At 33.6% G+C, this 21,402-nt stretch overlaps 1 protein-coding gene across 14 annotated transcripts in view; it reads left to right on the top strand.

Annotated features, from left to right (window-relative positions):
* The window catches only part of LOC149797516 (uncharacterized), a 45,967-nt gene that overhangs the window by 4,634 nt on the left and 19,931 nt on the right, over positions 1-21,402 (top strand). For 11 of the 14 annotated variants that reach the window (XM_089962369.1, XM_089962359.1, XM_089962368.1 and 8 more), the window contains 4 exons: positions 326-556; positions 2,118-2,183; positions 7,324-7,353; positions 9,928-9,993. In XM_089962369.1, the coding sequence (XP_089818495.1) occupies positions 326-556; positions 2,118-2,183; positions 7,324-7,353; positions 9,928-9,993 (393 nt within the window). The remainder of the gene's footprint in view (positions 1-325; positions 557-2,117; positions 2,184-7,323; positions 7,354-9,927; positions 9,994-21,402) is intronic. The other 3 variants (XM_089962372.1, XM_089962363.1, XM_089962362.1) reach the window with 2 other exon arrangements.

The following is a 21,402-nucleotide window of genomic DNA, read 5'->3' as shown; positions in this document are numbered from 1 at the left end:
CCAACTATACTGACAAAAATAACAGTTTTCTTTCTTTGCAGCCTAAATGGGGAAACAATATTTACATAGGACAAATTTTGCTCCTATTTTCTTCTTTCAGTTTTGCTTTAAATATTTTGAGCTTTCTGATGCTGTAAAAGATGTTACCACTCATACACATTCATATTGCAGCAATATTTTCACTTACTTATCACTAGCATATTTTAATTTAAATTATACTACAAGTGGGACGGTGTGCATGCATTTAAAACTGACCCAGACCACATAGAATAGACAGCCTTGGCAAAAATGCAAATATAAGCAAAGTACAGTTTCAATATTTCAGGGAACTGGATTATACATACAGAAGAATATCTCACCTTTCCACTATGATCGTTGGGGGTGAAGGAAGCGAAGTGACTCCATCTTCAGAGAGGAACAACAAATTTACAGCTACGGGACGTAAACTGAGAAGTAACCATGCCCAGACAACTGAACAATCAGAACAATCTTTGAAACTGGATACAGATTTGAATCTTATTTTGTCGGCATGGAAGAACATGAAAGAGAACGAAAGGTACAAATTATTTCCTTACGCTTGGGTTTACTCTGTTTATTTGCCAAGATGCGATAGAAGAATAAACTACTATGCTAAAACACCCCCAACAGCGCTTAACCCAGTTGGTTCGTTTTCTGCCTTCTTTGCATTGCCTCCATATCCATAATAACGAATAATATGGATCATTACAGTATCATCTGCAATTGACATCTACTACTTTTCCAATGCGATAGTCAAAGTACTATTCCGTATTCATTTAAGTAAGGTTTGCTCCAGTTCACCATTTGGATGAACCATTTTTGAGACTTAAAATTCTGTACGTCCTTTGTGAATTGTACAACTTCTTACAACGGAACGTTCAAATAGAAAATAGGAAAGGTATAGAGTGTATACTTCGAATGTGAACCAGGTTGAAGTAGAAAATAGGAAAGGTATAGAGTGTATACTTCGAATGAGAACCAGGTTGAAGTAGAAAATAGGAAAGGTATAGAGTGTATACTTCGAATGTGAACCAGGTTGAAGTAGAAAATAGGAAAGGTATAGAGTGTATACTTCGAATGAGAACCAGGTTGAAGTAGAAAATAGGAAAGGTATAGTGTGTATATTTCGAATGAGAACCAGTGGGAAGATAGATGATGAACATTAAAGTTGATAATCTGAAAAAGAATGTAATTTACAAGTGGATCGAACTACTGACAATAACACAGATTTATCGCTGATCCAAGAACTGACCCTTTTTATTTCATAGATAAAAAACTAACCTAATTATAAAAGAAAAGAAAAAAAAACAATTTGGAAAGTATTTATTTAACAATAGCCAATAGCGAGGGTGTAAAATTTCTATCGTAGGTCTAAAGTTGTGGTCATACTGATAGATGTCAAAAATATCATCGTTAGAAAGAATGCAAACGATGACTAAAACTTCTCCGATATTGGTGCTGTTGCATTTTAAATTACATTTATAGTTGGCGTTAATTTTGTTTCGTACCAATAAAAGCATCAGATCGGATCACCATTCTGATAACTACAAACCTTTAACAATTTGAATCATGAAAATAACAAGAATAGTTTTGTTAATTTTAATTAATCAAGTGATATTTGTATCTTGGAGAAAAAAATATTTGTTGATTCCAATGATTTAGAGTTAAGGATTGTCCAAGCGTGAAATTAAAGAACAGAATTTCAATGCGAATAAATAGAATAAATTAAAATGCAGCTTAACAAATATAACTTAGATGTGCTCAAAATGCATAGGATATCAGATAGTTAGGTGTATGAGTGATGCAAACTGACTGCGTATATTTACGCATATTTGCAAATTATTTGCCTTATGTATTGAGAATACATTGCTTAATCCGTAAACAAATAGTTTCGTCCTTGAACCATATGAAGAAAGTACTGTGCTTTTAATGACAAATGCCAACGCCTGTCCCTCAAATTAATACAGAATAGCATTCGTTAGTATACAAAGCTTACCCCTATATTCTCAATATACATTTTATATATCAATGAATATTTAATTAAAGAGGTAATAGCTATATATCTTTAAGACAGTACTTTATAATTTGATTTATTCCAGGCAGTTTCAAGAGGAGTTAAGCAGCAAAGAAGTATCAATAACGCAACTCAAGGATAAAATACACAGGTAACTTCAACAATGCGTTTACTCCAACAAATATAACTCTTTTATTTGGTTTCTATCTACGCTTTAAGAGTCAGAGCAGAATATTAATGTGCATTTCATATGTTCTGCACACATTGCTTGATAATGCAGCCCCAATAACCATTACAAACTCCATTCTAGTAGTGAAAAAGACCCATTATTTTCGGAGTAATTCATGACAGTAAAGTTTAAGACAGATGGAGAAATGTGTTCATGTCATATCTTCCAAAAATAGTAATGATGTTGCTAAACAAAAAGAAAGTACTTAAAATTGGTATAATATTGACCAAACAAGATAAACAATCTAGGTGGCACATATAGTGTGATGTTAGAAAGATTCGCAATCGTGTTATATCTTACTAAAAGAAGGTCATTAATAAAATAATCTGCTTGTAGAATGGATTCTTCGCGCGAGGACGATCTCTAGTCAAATGCATCTTGTCAACCTTGATTACATTTTGCAAGAAGACGAAATGGAAATGAAAATGTTATTTATACGTAAACGACATCAGCGTATATTATTTACTTATTTAAACTTTGATTTAACAAAGTAAAGCGCATTGTATGATTGCTGTCGACACTCGTTATGTATTATGTAGTGTTGCAAACATCTTAGATACAAATCACACTTTCAAGTATTAGTTGAACAGTTAGGAATACCTTGGCTGAATTATGTTAATGAATATGGTACTTAATTGCCATATGCGCATTTACGTTTCTATTTAAAACCTATCATTCCGGATGATTTGAGATTTTATACAAGTTTGTTTCACCTTTTTATGATGGAAGTCTCGTCATTTACATGTCACTTTACTCTTTCTGTCTGCCTAAAACGTTCTATCAAAACATTAATTTCCATTTTCGTTATTGCCAGGATTCAACACGACTTATTTTAAATCTCATCTTTCTGCAGCATTGATTGGTGCAATATATCTCAGTCGCAAATCCATCGTCCAATGTGTTTGCATTTTTTAGAACCGGTCACAAAAGTGCTACGAGTACAAACTTTGCCAGCACTTCAATTTCAAGAACAAATTTAGCAAACCTTTCATCACAAACAACGCTTCTTGGAAAATCATAAAGTAGATTTCATACAAATGGTCCATTTAAGTCTTTAACTAAACTTTATTTACTTTGAAACCGCTTTCTTGAGTATCGCCAGGATGAATCATTATTCTTTCGCATCTACAATACAATGCATATATGGTTGCTAATTCTAGATGCACAAAACCCACCAAGAAACCAAACCCGACAAGAAAGACAAACAGGAGAGTATCATTGTCTTTGCGCTCAAATTCTCCTTCACAAAGAAGACAGGAAAGACTAAGAAAGCACATGGTGTCAGAAGAAACAGCGCAAATGCGGATAGAATGCTCACGTACTCACCAAAACCTTCATTTGTTGCCTTCTTCTCTCATCAGTTTCTACTCTTTCGTTTTTGATGATATCAGCAAAACCGTATTAAAAACAAATATTTCCCATGTGATAAGAAAATGGAATTATGTCTCTCAAGATACTTTTACTTCTGAATCGTCGTGTTAGTGTTATTCTGCTGCTTTTACTGCTGCAGCTACAGCCAAATAATATGGCATCCTCTAAGACAAAAGGTCAAGACAGATCAGAAATATTGCAAAATTTACTGGATTTTTCCAAACAGAACTCAGGACTAAAGTCATGTTTTGGTTGGACGTACTGACAAAAAAGGAGTGATGGATAAGACTCACATCAAATCTTATCAAGATGTATTCCTCTCAAAGATCACATTTACACCATCGTCGACGATATGCAAAGAGGTATAAAACATGCCGAATGGGTGTATCCTTTAGTTTCGCTAAACTTTGGGATGTATTGTCAGTACTCACTAAAATGAATGTTTTGAATATCAATGATATGTATGAACGATTGCTAGACCTCTTTTATGAGGAATGATGAGGCGGACATAAAGAGGCCATACCGTTCTGTACGGACAACACGTGTACATCTCAGACTTATAGAAGGACGAAAATTAACTTTAGTTCTTTGCGAACGGTGGATGAAATTATCGTTATTACAGACGCTTACCTGATGTCTCGCTTACAAGAATAACTACCAGTGTGGACATATCAAACATATTTCTCAGAAACAGAAAGCCTGCGACGTTACATATAATTATTGCAACCTCTTCAATTATTTCACCAAAAAGCTTTAATGGAGATTGCAAAATCTACTCTGCGAGTTTTCACAAATATCATGAGAACCTAAAAAATGAACAGCCGCACCAGATCTGAAACCGGCAACAGATACGGCCACAAGCCACTATGAAGAAAGAAGAAGCGTTTTACACCTCATCGGCCACAACAAGCACATTTGGGACCTATGCCATGTAGTGCTTGTCTCAAAGAATTGATATCGAAAACCATCGCCATTAGAAATAGGAAATAAAGAGGTGAAGGAAGCAGTTAGAAATGTAAAAGAACTGTTTACCCCTGTTCATGCACCATCATCTACTGTTATTGCTAGTCAGACATTGAAAATCAAATCTTATAAATACTACACAACAAAAGAAGCAGTAATCGCTGGTTGGCAACCTGCGGAACACAAACGATTTCCTAAACGTGAAACAAAATTAACATCGATCATCAAATATATGGAAAGGATACCGGTCTACTCCCACACAGTTTCGATTCGTGGATTGCAGCTTCAGAAGCCATTGTCTAACGAAGACGAAGAAAACACGGAGATGACGTTAAATACTAAATCAACTTCTCGAGTTCAGCCATGGAATATACCGATGGGTTGTGAGTGTAGACTGTGCTCCTAAAAATCAAATCTGTCAAATCTTAGTGGAGTATTATGTTAACACTAGCCAATCCCAACTTAATTAGGTAAACAACTGGGAATTCCTGTAGATTCTTATTTTAAATAATTATCATGTGGTCGATACTATTTCAGCTCTTTTTAGATATTAGTTTGACAAAACACTGAATGAAACTCGCCAAAGTTAGGCGATTGAATATAATGAACCCAATCATCATGTTAAAATAGATTTTTCTGACAAATAAATGTTGCCACACTTTCTCTCAGTTTATTTGATATTCATTGGTGGAAACCCATTTATTGTTTCAATCATGAACATCAAGAAGCTCAACCGATTCGTTAAGTACATTCGATACCCCATTAAACTGAATGAAGAAGTCAATTTGATTTTTGTGTACTATGATAATGTGGAATCCAACGTGGTGGGAACTTTCAGCAACCATGACCAAAAAACATGAATCACGTATCAACTTCACCCAGAATATGTGAATCCTTACTATATTCCACTCGGTAAATCATATTTTTACAGGGTCAACGTTAGTATAAGAAAATCTTGGACAAAACATTCTCTTCTTTCAATGAAAGGTTACTGTTGAACGACATTTTTGATAGTTTTTCTGCACTGAGTTGTAACTGAAGCATCACATGTACCAAGAAGTGACTAGACAACGAGGGCATGGTTTGCGTGGTATATTGACATCGGCATTTCAGTCAGTGGCATCCATCATAAAACATATGGATCTTTTTACTCTTTCGGCTTTGACCAAGGAAAAGAATTTCCCCAAAATATTATCATTGACCAAAATTTGCTAAACAAGCTTTAATGAAAACAGGGGAACTTTTGATGATTCAAATAAAACGAAAACTAGAAAATAAATTAATTTTCCTATAAATTCACTTCATACTCCTGTTCATACCATTCCTTTACCGCGCTTACCTCAACAAGGGCGAGATAGAAAGAGACAAAAAACATTTAACCCTTACAGACACAAAACGAAAATAAATATCTAGATAGGAATGATTAGAGATGTTTCATCCTTACACTATCTCGAGTTATCTGTTATCCACGCACATTACAATTGTTATGCAACAATCAACGTTAGGAATATTTCACTCAGTCTGTGAGATTTCGTTCTCATGGCTTACCTCCTATTGGAGGCGATGTCACAGCTTTTGTTAAACGAAATGCTACATCCACTCAAATAATAATGTGAGATTAAATGGGTCGAACCTTATGGTGTGTGGACAATATTGTATTCCTTCATGAATGAAGTCTTGGAGTCCCATTATGACATCTGCTCCTTTGTATTGGACTGTATTTCTCTACAAACGAAGTACGTAACATAAATGTGGTTACGTGTATTACAACCTGATCATCGCCTTTTTGAGCTGTTGCACTACTTTGAAATTTTAAAGGCGCATTCAAAGACATTTTGGATTATGTCACTGGGACATGTGAAGATATTAAAGTCTACTGGAATTCATTTGGAACAGTTTTTTTACTTTTGGACATGTGATGTGACAGTTGCGATTGATAGGATTATTTGGATTTAGTTCACAATAGTGTCAATGTCTTTTAAATATTCACTTTATATTTAATAGAAATAAATGGTTTGTTGAATTTTACTTCAAATAGTTGGTTTCATTTTTTTCTTTTACTTATTATTAGGTATATATTCGTAACGGGGGAGAGGCTTGAGATTTAGAATTATGCAGAAGGACTTTAGCATCTACATCGGACTAAGCTAATAATATATCCAACATCATTTTCAAAATTTAACTTTCGTCATTATTTTCACCAATAAGACTGCATAAAGCAATTATAATACTAGGTGAACAATAGAAAACGCCCTTTCAACATCCTATAATCACTCATAAAGAAGTTGTCATTGCTACGAGAGACAGAGAGATCATTATATACAGAATCCATTGATGATATAAACTTACCAATCAGGCTCCTAAAGTGTGTATATTGCCATGTGTTGTTAAACAATTTCCAGTTATTTTCAGATCGGTCATTTTATTCTCATTTAAATCATATTAAGCAAAAGACAATAAAAGGTATTACATAATGATAAACTATGGATGATCGCTGGTCTAATTCACTGATCCATATTGTTGATACAAATTTAATTCAATAATGTTGGTTTTATTAATGCCGTTATTAAGCAGAAGACGTTGATTCTGAATACAAAAATAATATGGACACCCTCTAGTACAAACTACAAAGGCTGTGTCAGTTTCATTCTGATATAAACGGGCTGTTTTGATCTTCAAGTTCAATTTCTGCTATGCACATTTTGGCAAATATTGTTTACTATTTCAGGACAGTAAAAGACTTGGAAGAAGAAAGGAGGTAAGCATTTCGAAACAGTACCTCAGCAACTACTGGATACGTTTCAACTTGTGTATGATTGAAATTGAATATACTACGAGATATTTAAGCCATCGTTTTCATCCACGCTTAAAGATGTTTATATTTTACTCTGTTTGGTGGATTTGGAAAGGGTTGTCTTTTGTGTTCGGTTAAGGTCAACACTTATTGTGTCATATACATAAGGGTAGTGACCGACAGGATTAACTATTCCTATTTCTAAATCTATCTAGTTGAATAAGTCTTTTAGCTATAAATTGGTACAATTTTTTTCTTTAAGGTGTTCATCGGAATTACCTGTGCGCATTGATACTTTTTGACCAATTCGCTATCTTGCGATTACTATGAATTCATGAATTTATGTAAAGTTTGTATTATATCATATCGATACATGAAGATTGTTAAAACAAACACATTTAAGACAATTGGCAGATGAGCGTATTGAATATTGTAAATCACTTGGAATAACACTGAAATTCATACGGAGTACTATATACTTTTGGACTTATGTTAGAACTTTTAGAATTATTTTATGACTTAATTGACAATACCTTAAGTTCCATTAAATTTTCACTTTGTATTCTTGGGAGATAAATTATAAGTTGAAATTTACTAAATTTGCTCGTTTCGCTCTTTTTTGTTACAATATATCATACATTAGATGTACTCAAGACATGTGCATAGAAAATTGTGTCCACGGTTTAGGAGATTATAGACAAATTTGAAGCTACCTAATTCCGCCACATGTTATGACATTCTGCCAGATTACTCCACTACGATATCGCTAGTAGAGGCATATTGAAAAGATACATATGTTGACTAAAATGGTCTTCAAAATATGGTTTACGTAGCGAATTATCGACAATTATATAGGTTGATTGAACCGGCTCGTTACAACAATAACCACGCCAAAAGATGGTTGTATACAATACAGTCTGATCCGCACTCAAGCTACAGCCTACAAGCAGAGAAAACTTCCAAAGGCAGTGCAGAGTAACTAGCAGCGTAAATCAAGAATTGCAGCACGTCATCTGTGCTTCAAGCAAGCCCAAATGGTATCTCCTATCCAGTGTGTCACAGCTAGTTCAGAACACAAATCGACCACTCGCAGAAACCAGCCCTATTAGTGATCTAATGGTGATCTTCGACTTCGACGGACGAAGGACAACATTGTCGCCATACCGAATACTCCAAAAGCCAGAAGGGCATACTTTAAAAAGTCATGTTAAGTGAGTTCCGTAGATAAAAAACTATCAAGGACTATCGAACATGCCTCATGGTAATTTTAAACAAGATCACAGATTCAATCACAAACTGCTGCAGCGACATACGAAGTCTAATATGAAAGCATATGCACGATACCAAATCTTTCAGAATTTCCCAATCAATCAAATTTAGGATCTCTGATCAATAATGTAATATATTATCTAATATTGAAGATTTTTTAGAACGCATGAATAGCCAGAATCACTACATTTCCGATAAAATCAATGCAAAAGTCGACAACCACAATAATTAAATCAAGTTCATTCACATGCTACTTCAGCCTAGCCTAGAGTGGACCGATGTAGAACGCACACTGAAAGAACGATAATGATTACTAAAACTGAACTATCGTGGATAGTTAAGCCTAAATAGAAACGTTTGACCATGTCAATGTAATATTATGAAAACTAGAGCCTGGCATCAATTTTATTCATGTTTACAAAATTTGCTGTAACATTTACTCAAGCAAGTGTTCTGTAATGATTTGCATGTATTATTATTATTATTACTATTGCTACTACTACCACTACTACTACTGTTACTACTACTAGTACTACTATTGCTACTACTGCTACTGCTACTACTACTACTTCTACTACTCTTGTCCATTATCCCTCTATATCATTATCTTGACATATTTCTATTATCACATCTGCGTTGCTGCCAGGTACTATAATTTATTTTATAAACGTTGCAAAAGGCGTAGATTCTTCTCAATATATAGCTTCCATCCTTTGCCTCCTGTTTAGAATTAGATGAAAACCTTTTTGGCTTAGCTTGCGATAGGCAAGATAATCCCATCATTGAGTTTTGTTGTAAAAATATGTGTTGGGCTGAGAATGGACAAATATACATATAATTTACTTATTCTAAGACAGCTGTTTAATAGTTTTCCCTTCTCTGTTTCTACTGTATGTATTGTTTGAATCATTTTCACTGTCATTAAAATGTGTAGGATTCGAGAATTAATCTTCACTTTTGTGTTTGGAGTTCGTTTACTGTATGTAAGATGTGCCTTCCCCTTACAAATAGCTTCTTTGACTTCAAATGCTAAGAAACTGTTTGCTGGTTCTAATATCATCAACATTTTGTGAATTATATATATATATATATATATATATATATATATATATATATATATATATATATATATATATATATATATATATATATATATATATATATATAATTTTGTCTTTGCTGTCTCTTACGTATGAAAACGTAGAAAATCTCGTTATAAGAGGATATTGGTTTAAATATTAAGTTATTGTCTTTCATGGTATATTTCAGAATTAAGTTGACAAGAACAAGTCATCTCCCTGACATTCAAACCAGAATAGAAGATGCTGAAGAGAAGTATCGTCATGTTTTAATATAATCCGTCATTGCAAAGATTAATATGACATACTGTATTGTGTTGCAAATACAGCCTGAGCTGTTAAAAAAATACTTTCACTAATGGCCACAGAGGTTTATTCAAAATATCAGTATCAATCACTAGACTTCATTGATTAGTTTATTATGGTATTATTTGAGTTATTAAGATAACTTACATATATTTTCTACCACTATATATTTAATCACACCTTGTGAAGTCATGTAATGCATGTTTGTTCGATATGTTCAAATCGTATCTCAAAGACATTTCAGTGCACTGCAGTTCAGTACTGTTCAACGTATATCAAAAGTCATGTGATGAATACCATTTTTTATAGTATTCTTCTAAAATACATACCCAATAATAATACATTATTAGAACAACTACTAATACCTCGCGAATCCAGCCCTCCCATGTAAATACTGTTTATGTACAAGACTAAATGTTGCTTTACACACCTAAGTGGCGGATGGATAGATTGAGCTCCCCTTCATTTGTACTTCTTACCTCTCTGATACGTCACACGCAATGACATCAGTTTCTAAAACAATATCTTTTCGGACAAGGCGGACCAGCATAATGGCGACCAGTGATATTTTCCGTATTGTTGTTCTTAGTGAAAACGATGTACTAGGCGCTAAATTTATTCATCCAAGATGAGCATTCCAATATTCAGTTACAGCGATAGTTAGAATGTCGAGGTCTGCCTAAGAACGGAGAAAGAAGCATACTACTTAAAAGGTGAGTCAAAACATATACTATACATATCGGGACCTAGTGTATTTATGTTTCCGGAACTACGTTCGTTGAATATAGTTTCTTGCATTGTGCACCTTGTATCTTGTAATGTTAATCCTGTTCTGTATGCAAAGTCTTGTAAATAATAGAAATGTCGATATTAATCACACAAACCAGAAGTCACTTTGACATGTGTTTGATTTATAACAGTACATAACACCTATGATTACGTTGATATTCATATCTACAAGTGCTATTTATTATTGTTGTTGTTATTATTGGTTGTATTGTTCTAGAGCTTATATTATCCTTTCAGTATTGATATTATTATTGTTATTATCATTATTATTAATATTATTATTATTATCGCCGCAAATAATCCCGGTAATTTTGTCATAATTGAATGGATATATAAGTAATAAAAGTTACTGTTATCTGGTGGTTTTTGCTATTGTTATTCTTCTACTCATTATTATATTATTATTATTATTATTATTATTATTATTATCATTATTATTATCGCAAATAATCCCGGTAATTTCGTCATAATTGCATGATGATATAAGTAATAAATGTTACTGTTATATTTGTTAATTATTGTTTTTCCTATTCTTCTTCTTCTTCTTCTTCTTATTATTATTATTATTATTATTATTATTATTATTATTATTAATTTTTATTATTATTATTGTTGTTGTTCTTGACAGAGCCCAAGACTGTTTCAATGCAGGGAAAGACAGGGATATCACATTTGATGTTGACAGTGGTAAATGGTTTGAGAAAAAGGTACAATAAACTAAAACAACATCACATACGGGAATTGATGTGAAGGAATCAATACCATTTATGCCTCTCATGGGATAATTTTCCATCAACTAATGTTCCAGAAAATTTTAACAACGGAAACATTCATCACGATATTGCAGTCTGTACAGTTTATGTCCCCAGACCCATCAGATGAGGACAGCGGAGATGTGCACAACATGAAAGACTAAGCAAAATTAATTTTACTTTGTTAAAGCCATGGTTATGGCATCTTATAGATTAAACGTATTTTATGATGCCACAGTAACAATGTCTTATGATGCTGGATATGTCAAAGATGCCGCTTGTACATGTGTAGCTTCCACAATGGACAGATGCACTTATGTTGCTGCTTTACTCTTTGCTGCGGTAGGCTATGTTGAGAAGTACGGAAATGAAAAGGCATCTTGTACGTCATGCAAATGTACATTTAATATAGGAAGGAAACATGGGAAACGGCCTAAGAAAGTACAGGAATCTCATCATGTTAGTACAAAAAAAGAAAAAGTCCATGATGTTAATATCTTCAATCCGAGGCCAATATCTTTACAGTCAGTAACAGAAGAAGAAGCCAAAGCAGACCTTTTATGAAGCATGTGATGTCACACTGACAACATAAGTATGTGAACAACTATATTAGCATATAAGTACAACGATTACACTTTCAATGACAACCAACTTGAAGTCCTAATATGTCAGAGAGAAGCTATGCTGTGCAGTCTTGTTGTTCCAAAATGACATGGACCTTGACCAGTTGAGTTCGTACAAAAGCAACATACATACCAATGACCAATGAATTAGAGAGAAACACGTACGGGTAACATCATCGCAATGCAAGAACATTTTTAATGCAAATACTTTTGTGGCATTAACCAGTACATTAAAATTGTCAATATGGGAAAACAGTATTTAAACTTCCACCATGCTGTATGGCTTAAGGAATGAACCACTGGCTCGCAAATGTTATCAAGACAAGTCATACCTTACAAACCCAGAAGAAAAAGTAATTTAATCAGGTATATGGGTAAATCCAGGGTATCCTGAACTTGTTTGTACCTCAGATGGACTAGTTTTAGATGCAACTGAGCCATCAAAGTATGGCATAGTAGAAATTAAATGTCCTAAAATTCTGGAACACAAGAATGAATCTTCTTTGAAGAATGAACTGAAACAATGACCAGTTGGACAGGCTCTGTCTGCATTAAAATGAGACAGGTACACTTACACCAAGGAAAAAAATAATATTACTTTCAAATACAGATGCAGATGGCTGCTATAAATGTTTCCTGGTGTGACTTAGTGGTTTGGTCAGATGCAGACTGTGTAATTATTAGGATCAGATTTGATGAATCTTATGGGAACTGTATAATGCACACGTTTATTGAATTTGATCACCAATGCATATGCCCTGAATATTTTGAGGTGAAAATGTCAAGAGAACTGCCCCAATTAAATGATCTAAATGATGTCTTGTTATTTGTGATTGATGTTTTAAACATGTAAAGAAAGAGAAATGTACATATAGGACAGTTACTATTTCCTTTTTGCTTTGTGCATCAATTTGAACTCTGCTTAGTGAATGTTTCGTAATGCATGTATGTATAAAAGGGTTTAATTAAATATGGCTCATGCATCATTCTACAAACTTTCATATATATTCTAGATATTTGATCAATAAATATATCAATGTAGGTTGTTTTGGTAATATGCATTAATGATTTCATTACTCGTTTTCTAAGTCTCATTTGTAAATTGGTAACAATGTAAACAAATGAGAAAATTTATGTTCATTTTCATGTCATTTATTAATGCTATGTGCATAACACATTTAATTGAAAAGGTATATTACATTATGTCGGGAAGTATAATTGTCTGAATGTAGTGATAACAACAGTAATACAAAAACAGCTGTCTCTTTGTCTAAATGTACTGATAGAAACAGTAATACAGAAACAGCTTTCTCTTTGTCTGAATGTAATGATAGAAACTGTAATGCAAAAACAGCTGTCTCTTTGTCTGGATGTACTGATATAAACTGTAATATAAAAAACAGCTGTCTCTAACGATAACAGCTAGCCTTGAAATGATACACATTTTACATACAACAAGGAAGTACATGTCAAAATATCTTTAGTGTCTGCATATGTATGTTAAATTTCAGAATAATACAAACTTATTAGATTGTAATTACTGCACAAGATGATTTTGACAATTGACTAAATAATCCATAATAAATACACATTGAGAAAAGACAGGCTTAATATTGAGTGAATATTGCTTTCTGTAACAGTCTAAATTTCTTAATTCTATCAATGGACCGTTCAACATGCATCTTATGCCTGGCTATATCTTTAGTTAGTGATTCTTTCTCAGGAGTCAGTTTCATCCTACTTCCTAGACATGGTGGGATTATTTGGGAGACCTGTCGTTCATTTCGTACGCCTTTTCAAATCTCCACGATTTGTCATTACTTGATTTCCTGCATCAAGCAGGTGTAAAGGTCCAGACTGTACTAAAAATACCTTCAGAAGCGTCTGCCATAAACATAATGTCGCCATTTGTGGCAGCTGCCAGCAGAACTTTGAATGTTGTGTGACCTTTATATGCCGAAACATGTTTCCCTGTGATCTAATATGTCCTGGTAGCTGTACACATACTTCAGTACAATCAATAATACATATAATGTTCTTATGTTTCGTAAAGCTCTTGGGTAAATGGTTTCTGACTAAATGTTTGCTTGCTAACATTGTCGTCTTCATTGGCTTGAATCTTTAATATAAGAACCGAGTCCATGTGAGCAAAATTGTGTACACTTGCATGGTGCTTATGCCAAAGCGGTATCAATGATCTGTATTTAGCAGGCTAAGCCTAAGTCTGATCAATGTGAGAAACAGTTCATTTATGGGACTAATTATTTTATTTCTCCCACGGAGCTTACTTGGTGTTTTCTCTAGGTCTGAAACACCTGAGTTCCAATAATTTAGTTTCAAAGCAGAAACACAAATAAACTGCCAGAGGCTAGAAACATTTAATATGCCAAGCAAGTGCAAAAACGAAATATACTGTCATCATCTCTCACTTTGTCTATGCAAAATAAGTCATGATGTTTCACTCTTCCTTTAGGCAATCCATTTTTGTCGTTGGCCTTTGTTTCATGTCCTTTGGGTGGTGACTTAAACAGCTCAAGTTCACTGAGTATCACTTTCAAATCATTATCAATAATCTTGTTCTAGACATTCAGTTGCAGTGTTTTAGATGCCACATATCAACTGGTCTGTGTTGATGCTTCGTGCACCAACGGTTTGACCGTAATCTCAACATGTTGCTCTTCGACTGTTTTCTGGCATGAAAAATCATTAACCCCTCTTACACCATACATATCTGTGCATGCACCTTCATCAGCATCCTCTAAAACACTGTTCAAGGAAACGTCTTCTTTTAAGCTCTTTGATACGGGTTTTACAAGACTCTTTGGTGGCTTTCACATCTGCTTCATATGAACAATAAAAAGTTTAAAAAAATAAAATAACTAAAAAGGTTTATTATGAGCAGTACAAATAGCACTCAGTTTATTAACACTGATACTCTTGGTATTCCATACATTTATAAGTACATGGATATTGTGCATGGTAAACCTGTCAAGTGTGGTCAAGCTTTGTAAAGTTAACAATAACATTTCTGTCTTCACATTTTCTTCTAGTCACTGACTTCTGAGCCATATGTTTATTTTTCGTAACAAGTCAACATTTCTCAAAATAATTTGTAAAAAGTACCATTTAAATATTAATGCGTTATAACATATATCATCTTGATATATTTTAAACAAAAATAGATGTATACCCCTTATACTACTGCATTGTTGAGTTTATTAGCTTATTTGTATTTGTTTTAATTATGTAATAAATTAATTAATTTATTATTATTATCATCATCATTATTATGATTATTATTATTATTGATGGTATCCAAGTAGTTTGACTTAAAAAATATGCTAATTCTTCTAATGATACAACCTCTTCAAGAGAAATTACAGAGATAGAAAGCAAAATAAAAAATACGTACTATAATTTCCAGTTTAATTGAGTCTGGATGTTCCTTGGTGGGTCCATTTCAACAACAAAGTGCAAACTACATATATATGTATCCTTCGTCACATTTGTTATGGTAAAATCACGTCGGCCGCAATGATGTACCCATCGCATACACCTTTCTCTCTCCTTGTCAGTCTTTGGAAAACCGTTTCAAAATTCAATGAACCAAACACAATATTTCTGGTACCTCGAATCACTTGTATATGAACCATAGCAACAATGTTTAGTGGTGACCATATTAAAGAATTACGTTTCCAGATGAATATAAAGCTTGTAAAAACATACTTTCAAAATGTTGCCAGCATCCGCGTTACTACACGTCGCTAGCGACCTTGTCCGAAAACAATATGGTCGCAGCCGGGGGCAATTGCATCATGATTTATTTTCGCACAAGGATGAATTAAGTACAAGCGCCATTGTCTGGTATTTCTGGAATGGAAAGCATCCTCTCTATATAGATGGAACTGCCAGGAGGTTGTGAGGTTGTATTTGTATTTTGATTCGGTAAGTAGTACTATACATAATTGGTTTCTTCTTCAAAATACGTCACCCAATATTAATTCCATGGTGGGAATATGTTAAAGGTGGAGAGATACATCCCCTTAGCCTGCCGAGACCATCTAAGGTATATGAGACATATTATAGATAACTGGTTGATGTAGATGGCCTTGCGATGAAGTGTATAGAATAGACAGAAATGTTTTTTCCCCTTAATATGTTGACCGCAGGGCCGGGAAAAACATCCCAAGGTCACGTTACGATCTCACATAATCTAGGTAATTACATGTAGTATAGGACACCATAATTCACAAACATGGAAACACACATGCACTCATTCATATGGTTCACAATTTATAGTAGTCAAATACAAATACACAGCGCCTCGGTGGCTTTGAATTTGAGTTGTTAGAGTCCTTTTTCTGCTTACCATCAAATCAGACTAGATGAAATATTTTGGTTAACTATAAGGTTATATACAAAAACAATCACACATTGTACACTGTAACACGATGATATTAACCGTGCATTTGTATTATAACACATCATTCTTAGTTACTGCTGGAATAATGGTTCCGACTATTCCCAAATCAAAATAAATGCTTCTCTCCATTCCGATTTGATTATTGCAATATATCTTCCCAGATTATAGTGGTCTTTAAGAAAACCGATCTAAGCTAGATATATCCCCTTTCACTTGACATATATGGATGTAATATTTGCCTACCAGAACACACAAAACAAAGTTTTTCAGATTTTCCATCTCTACTTGTATCTCCCAATATAAGTTTTTCCACTTGGCACTATATAAATATATATATATTTCAAATCCAGTGGGACACATCATTCCACAGCCTGATCAACACATTAGATTCACAAACCAAATGTAGTATTGTTTCCGAAGCATATTTACAAAACGTACATTTATGAGTCTCGGATAGTTTTATTTGATACAGAATTGAATTCATTGGTAAAATTTTGTGAGTAACACGACGTTGAAACCATTGTAATTTTGGGTTATTTTTTATATTAAAAAACGTTAGCCTATATGTCAGGCTATTTATCCATATTTAAATTGAAAATTTCGTTCCATTCATTTTCACTAGTTCGTTTAACATCCTTTTTCAAAATAAGTATGAATAGTATTTACATATTTTATTGTTATAAAATACAAGTTATTTTATTGTTATAAAATATAAGTTCTAAGTGGAAAGGGATAAATGGTCTGACCAGTTTTGTTATATCTAACTGTAACGTTTTCCACAAGGATTTTACACATTTAATTATACCTTGAATTGTAAGGAAGTTCGTATTGAAACCATATCTAGCTATAAAACTGTCAAAGTCAATAATAGTTCTCTGATCTGTACGCATATCAGCAATATACATTACAATATGTTCAAACAATTTCCGAAAGAAGATGGATACCTTGTTCACCCTTATAAGAGGATTCATCCATAAACATGTTCTCATAACATAGTCTCCTGTCCAGGGTATATTTTCTCTATTAACAGTTTCCAAAACAGCAAATCATCACGCCAAAACATTTTAGTCTTTTCAGATAAGGTCATCACATGTTGATCTCATGATAAGAACATGTTCTTAATCTCGCATATTTCATGATCAGATAAATTGAGAAATTTTCTGTGAGGTAGAAGACCTCTACGAATCCATGCTATTTTAAAAGGTAATATAAATTTACCAATATCTGTTACCGCCAACCCGCCCTTATAAATATATTGAATCAGGATCTCTCTTTTAACTTTGTTCACTTTTGTTTCCGTATAAGTTGAAAAATAATTCGCTTAGTTCCAAGATAAAATACTGTGGCGGATTTGGCAAAAATATGAACAAATGATTAAGCTTTGGAATAATTAAGGTTTTCAAACTGTTGTTTGACCAATTGATGTTAAGGAATGCTTTCCCAATATTTAAACGAGTTTTAATCATTTCTTTTTTATGTCGTAAATTTATTTTATTACCCAAATCTGCCGAAAACATTGTGCCTAGTATTGTAACTTCAGTCATCCACTGTAACTTTAACCTGTGATGAAATGTGCCTGCACTGATCTTATTGATTCCTATCCAAACTGCTATTGTTTTGGCAATGTTAAGTTTCAGTTATGAAATCTTTGCGAAGAAGCTTAATACTTCAATAGTTGATTCCAAGGATTCAAAATAACAATGCAAAATTAAAGTAGTATCATCTGCAAATTGATGATTTTTATTTCGGAAACTTTCAAGTTTTTTTAGACCCCAATATTTCTGAATCATAAGATCCCATGGAACATTTCTGTACGACCTGTATTTGCTGCACAAGTTCTATTTCTTGTTTTAATTTGTATTATTTTTATATCAAGGATCAACAATATATCTAGAAATAATTAATGTGATATACTTAGTCTTAGATCTAAATTCAATACATTGTTTTTATGTTCACCATAATTATTTGCATCATATTGTACTTTTATTCTTTTCATGCAATTTTTGATTTCATCAATATAGTTTTTATCAAACAGTAAAATATAATTACATTTCCACAAACAATTATCTCTTATGAAATTGTTTGTACTCATATGCAACATTTTCATGGAGTGGTCCGACCTATTACTTGTTTCAATTGTTACTTTTCCTACATTCGGCATGATCGATTCGGACACAAGAAAGAAATCCAATCTAGGTTGATTTAAAGGACATTTTCTTCTCCGTGTATATCTCTTTGATCCGGCATTTAATACTCTAGATTTTTATACTTAAAATGCATTTATAGCATTAGGGTGATTTATATTGTTTTAATTACATGAATTTAATTTTTCACTTTGTACAAAGTTAGAATGCCCATTGTTTAATAATATAATCATTTTCATAATCATTATTTGCCCCATATACAGTAATTAACGAGACATTCCTTTCAACAATTTGAATATCTAATGCAATCAAATTACAACCAAGATATTATTTTACATTATTTTATATCATACGCACATTTATTATTAAATAGAACGCAATGTCTTCTAGAGTTGGACCTGTAAAAACTGACAATACATTCATAACCCCATTTGTACCCTAATATATGGAACTTTATCCTCTGTAAAATGTGCACCTTGTAAGATATATACCATAATTCTTCTGGTCTAGCATAATCAAAACCGTCGTCACAGTTTTCAACGTCTCCATGTCCCAGACAGTTGGCAGATAGTATTTTTATGGTTATGATACCCAACTTTGTTACCGTTATAACTGTCAAACGTACCACATTTGAGCAGGTTGACTGACATTAAGGAAATCAAATAATTAGTAATGCTACCCCTATTACTCAGCCGCAAGTGTGCTTTTACTTACATTTTCCAGCTTCAGATTTAATCACCAATACTTGCAAAGATTTGGTGGACTAACAAAGAACTTTTCTTGCGCAAATAGCATCTGTTTGAGCAATCATCTGTGCAATAGCATTATCTAACTTTCCTCCTCTACATATGAAGGTGTCGTATAATACCATTTAGTCATGAATGTGAACTATTATTTAGAATTAATCACTGTATTAATGTAATCAAAAAGGTCAAATCTGAGTCGTCTCCCTGAGTTTGTCTTGGCACAGTCCCGGCAATTAAAGTACCAGGCAGATTTTCTCTTTGAATGCTTAGAAAGCCTGTTATTGAGACTAATGTTTAGTACTGTTACATCTTTAGTCATTCTTATGGAATGTTTTTATTTACAATTTTCTTTTGTCCTTTATGTTTGTCATTGTTGGCCTGATAATTAATACATTTTACAATTACTCGTTTTGATACTTCTTTAGTTCTGGGAATTCTGTAGATGGAGGGTATGTCTTTCTGATTAATGACTTTACCTGTAGCTTCCTTAACTAACGGAACCATTTTGTTCTTTCAATTTTCGTTTTGTGTCTCTGGCACGTCTATTATTTATATATAATTTCTTTAAAGCATTGTTCATCATAATTCGATTTCTGCATTGCCTCGTTTGCAGATTTGCTGTGGTTTTGAGTTCTACTTTCAAATTCACATTCTCCGTTTTTGACTGTTCTAATTTTCCCTCAAAAGTTCATTTTCAAACACTAAAAATTTCATCCTTTTTTGAAAACCTGCTATCCTATGTTTTATGTCTGCTTCAGGTGTCTTGTCAACTCTGCTTTCATTTTCTCAATCAGTTGAGAAACTGTTTCTGACACCAACCCACCTAATTCCTTCCTTGTTATCAATAGGTTGATGTCTTCCTTCCTTACAGTCCCTTATTACCGTGCAAACCTCTGTGGATTTGGCAAACATCACTCAGTTCAAGGAAGGCAGTATTACCTATATCCGATTCCCCAGAAACGGTAGCCTGTTATTAGCAACAAAAGCAAGGGGATTCATGAACGATACTTATCCATCTTGTCAGAATTGCATGTAGATGGGTCCACCAATAGGAAAATACATTCGCTGATTTTGCCTACTGATCGCGAACGAAGTCGGGGTCGAGGGCCTTATATGAGAGGGGAACTGATTAGGCCCTTGAGAATAGTTTAAGAAATTGTGTCTTATTCGGCCAGGTAAATTCACATGATGCATTCCACTTGGACAAGGATATATTGTCATCGGCTAGGCGAAATCCAAAGTAAACAGAATATTAGATAGGTCTTTTCGTTACTGATATTCTTTCTTCTATGGTAGAAAGTGTGCAAATGATTGTGGAACTATAAGTATAATTATGATTGGAGCTAACTGTATCTCATCGAAGAGACACATAACGTAAGCTATTGAGGTATGGATGCATACATTGGTATAAAGTGCTCTTCTGCGCCCTACTGCGATTATATTCCATTTCCTTCGTATGCCTCTAAGATCATAACCATCTCACTATCTCACTTGACGAAATCTCAACCACATGTTGTGATATCTGTACATGTTTAAGAATATATTTAATAAGATCCAGATGTGAAGCTTCATTACCTCTCAGTTGGGATGAAACACAGGAGTTTGTAGTAGCTTAACACAGATACGGAAAGGTCTCGATTCCTGGCATTTCTCGTGCAAAATTAATGAGGTTGGTCCAAGATTTTATATTTGAGTGGAGTAATTATGACGAGGAGACACTCATATTCTATTGATTCTTTCGCATCCAGTACGAGCTAAAAGTGATGATTTTGGCATTTCACCTTGACGGCAATAACTCCACCAAAGGTTACTCATACGATGTTTCTATTTTCGTGACAAATGAAGGAAGAAAAGGCTCTTCCGTTTATATTCGTTCCTTCTA

The sequence above is a fragment of the Sinohyriopsis cumingii genome, chromosome 6, assembly GCF_028554795.1.
Source record: "Sinohyriopsis cumingii isolate HCF-2022 chromosome 6, ASM2855479v2, whole genome shotgun sequence".
Classification (NCBI taxonomy): domain Eukaryota; kingdom Metazoa; phylum Mollusca; class Bivalvia; order Unionida; family Unionidae; genus Sinohyriopsis; species Sinohyriopsis cumingii.
This window is presented reverse-complemented; position numbering and strand designations above follow the sequence as displayed.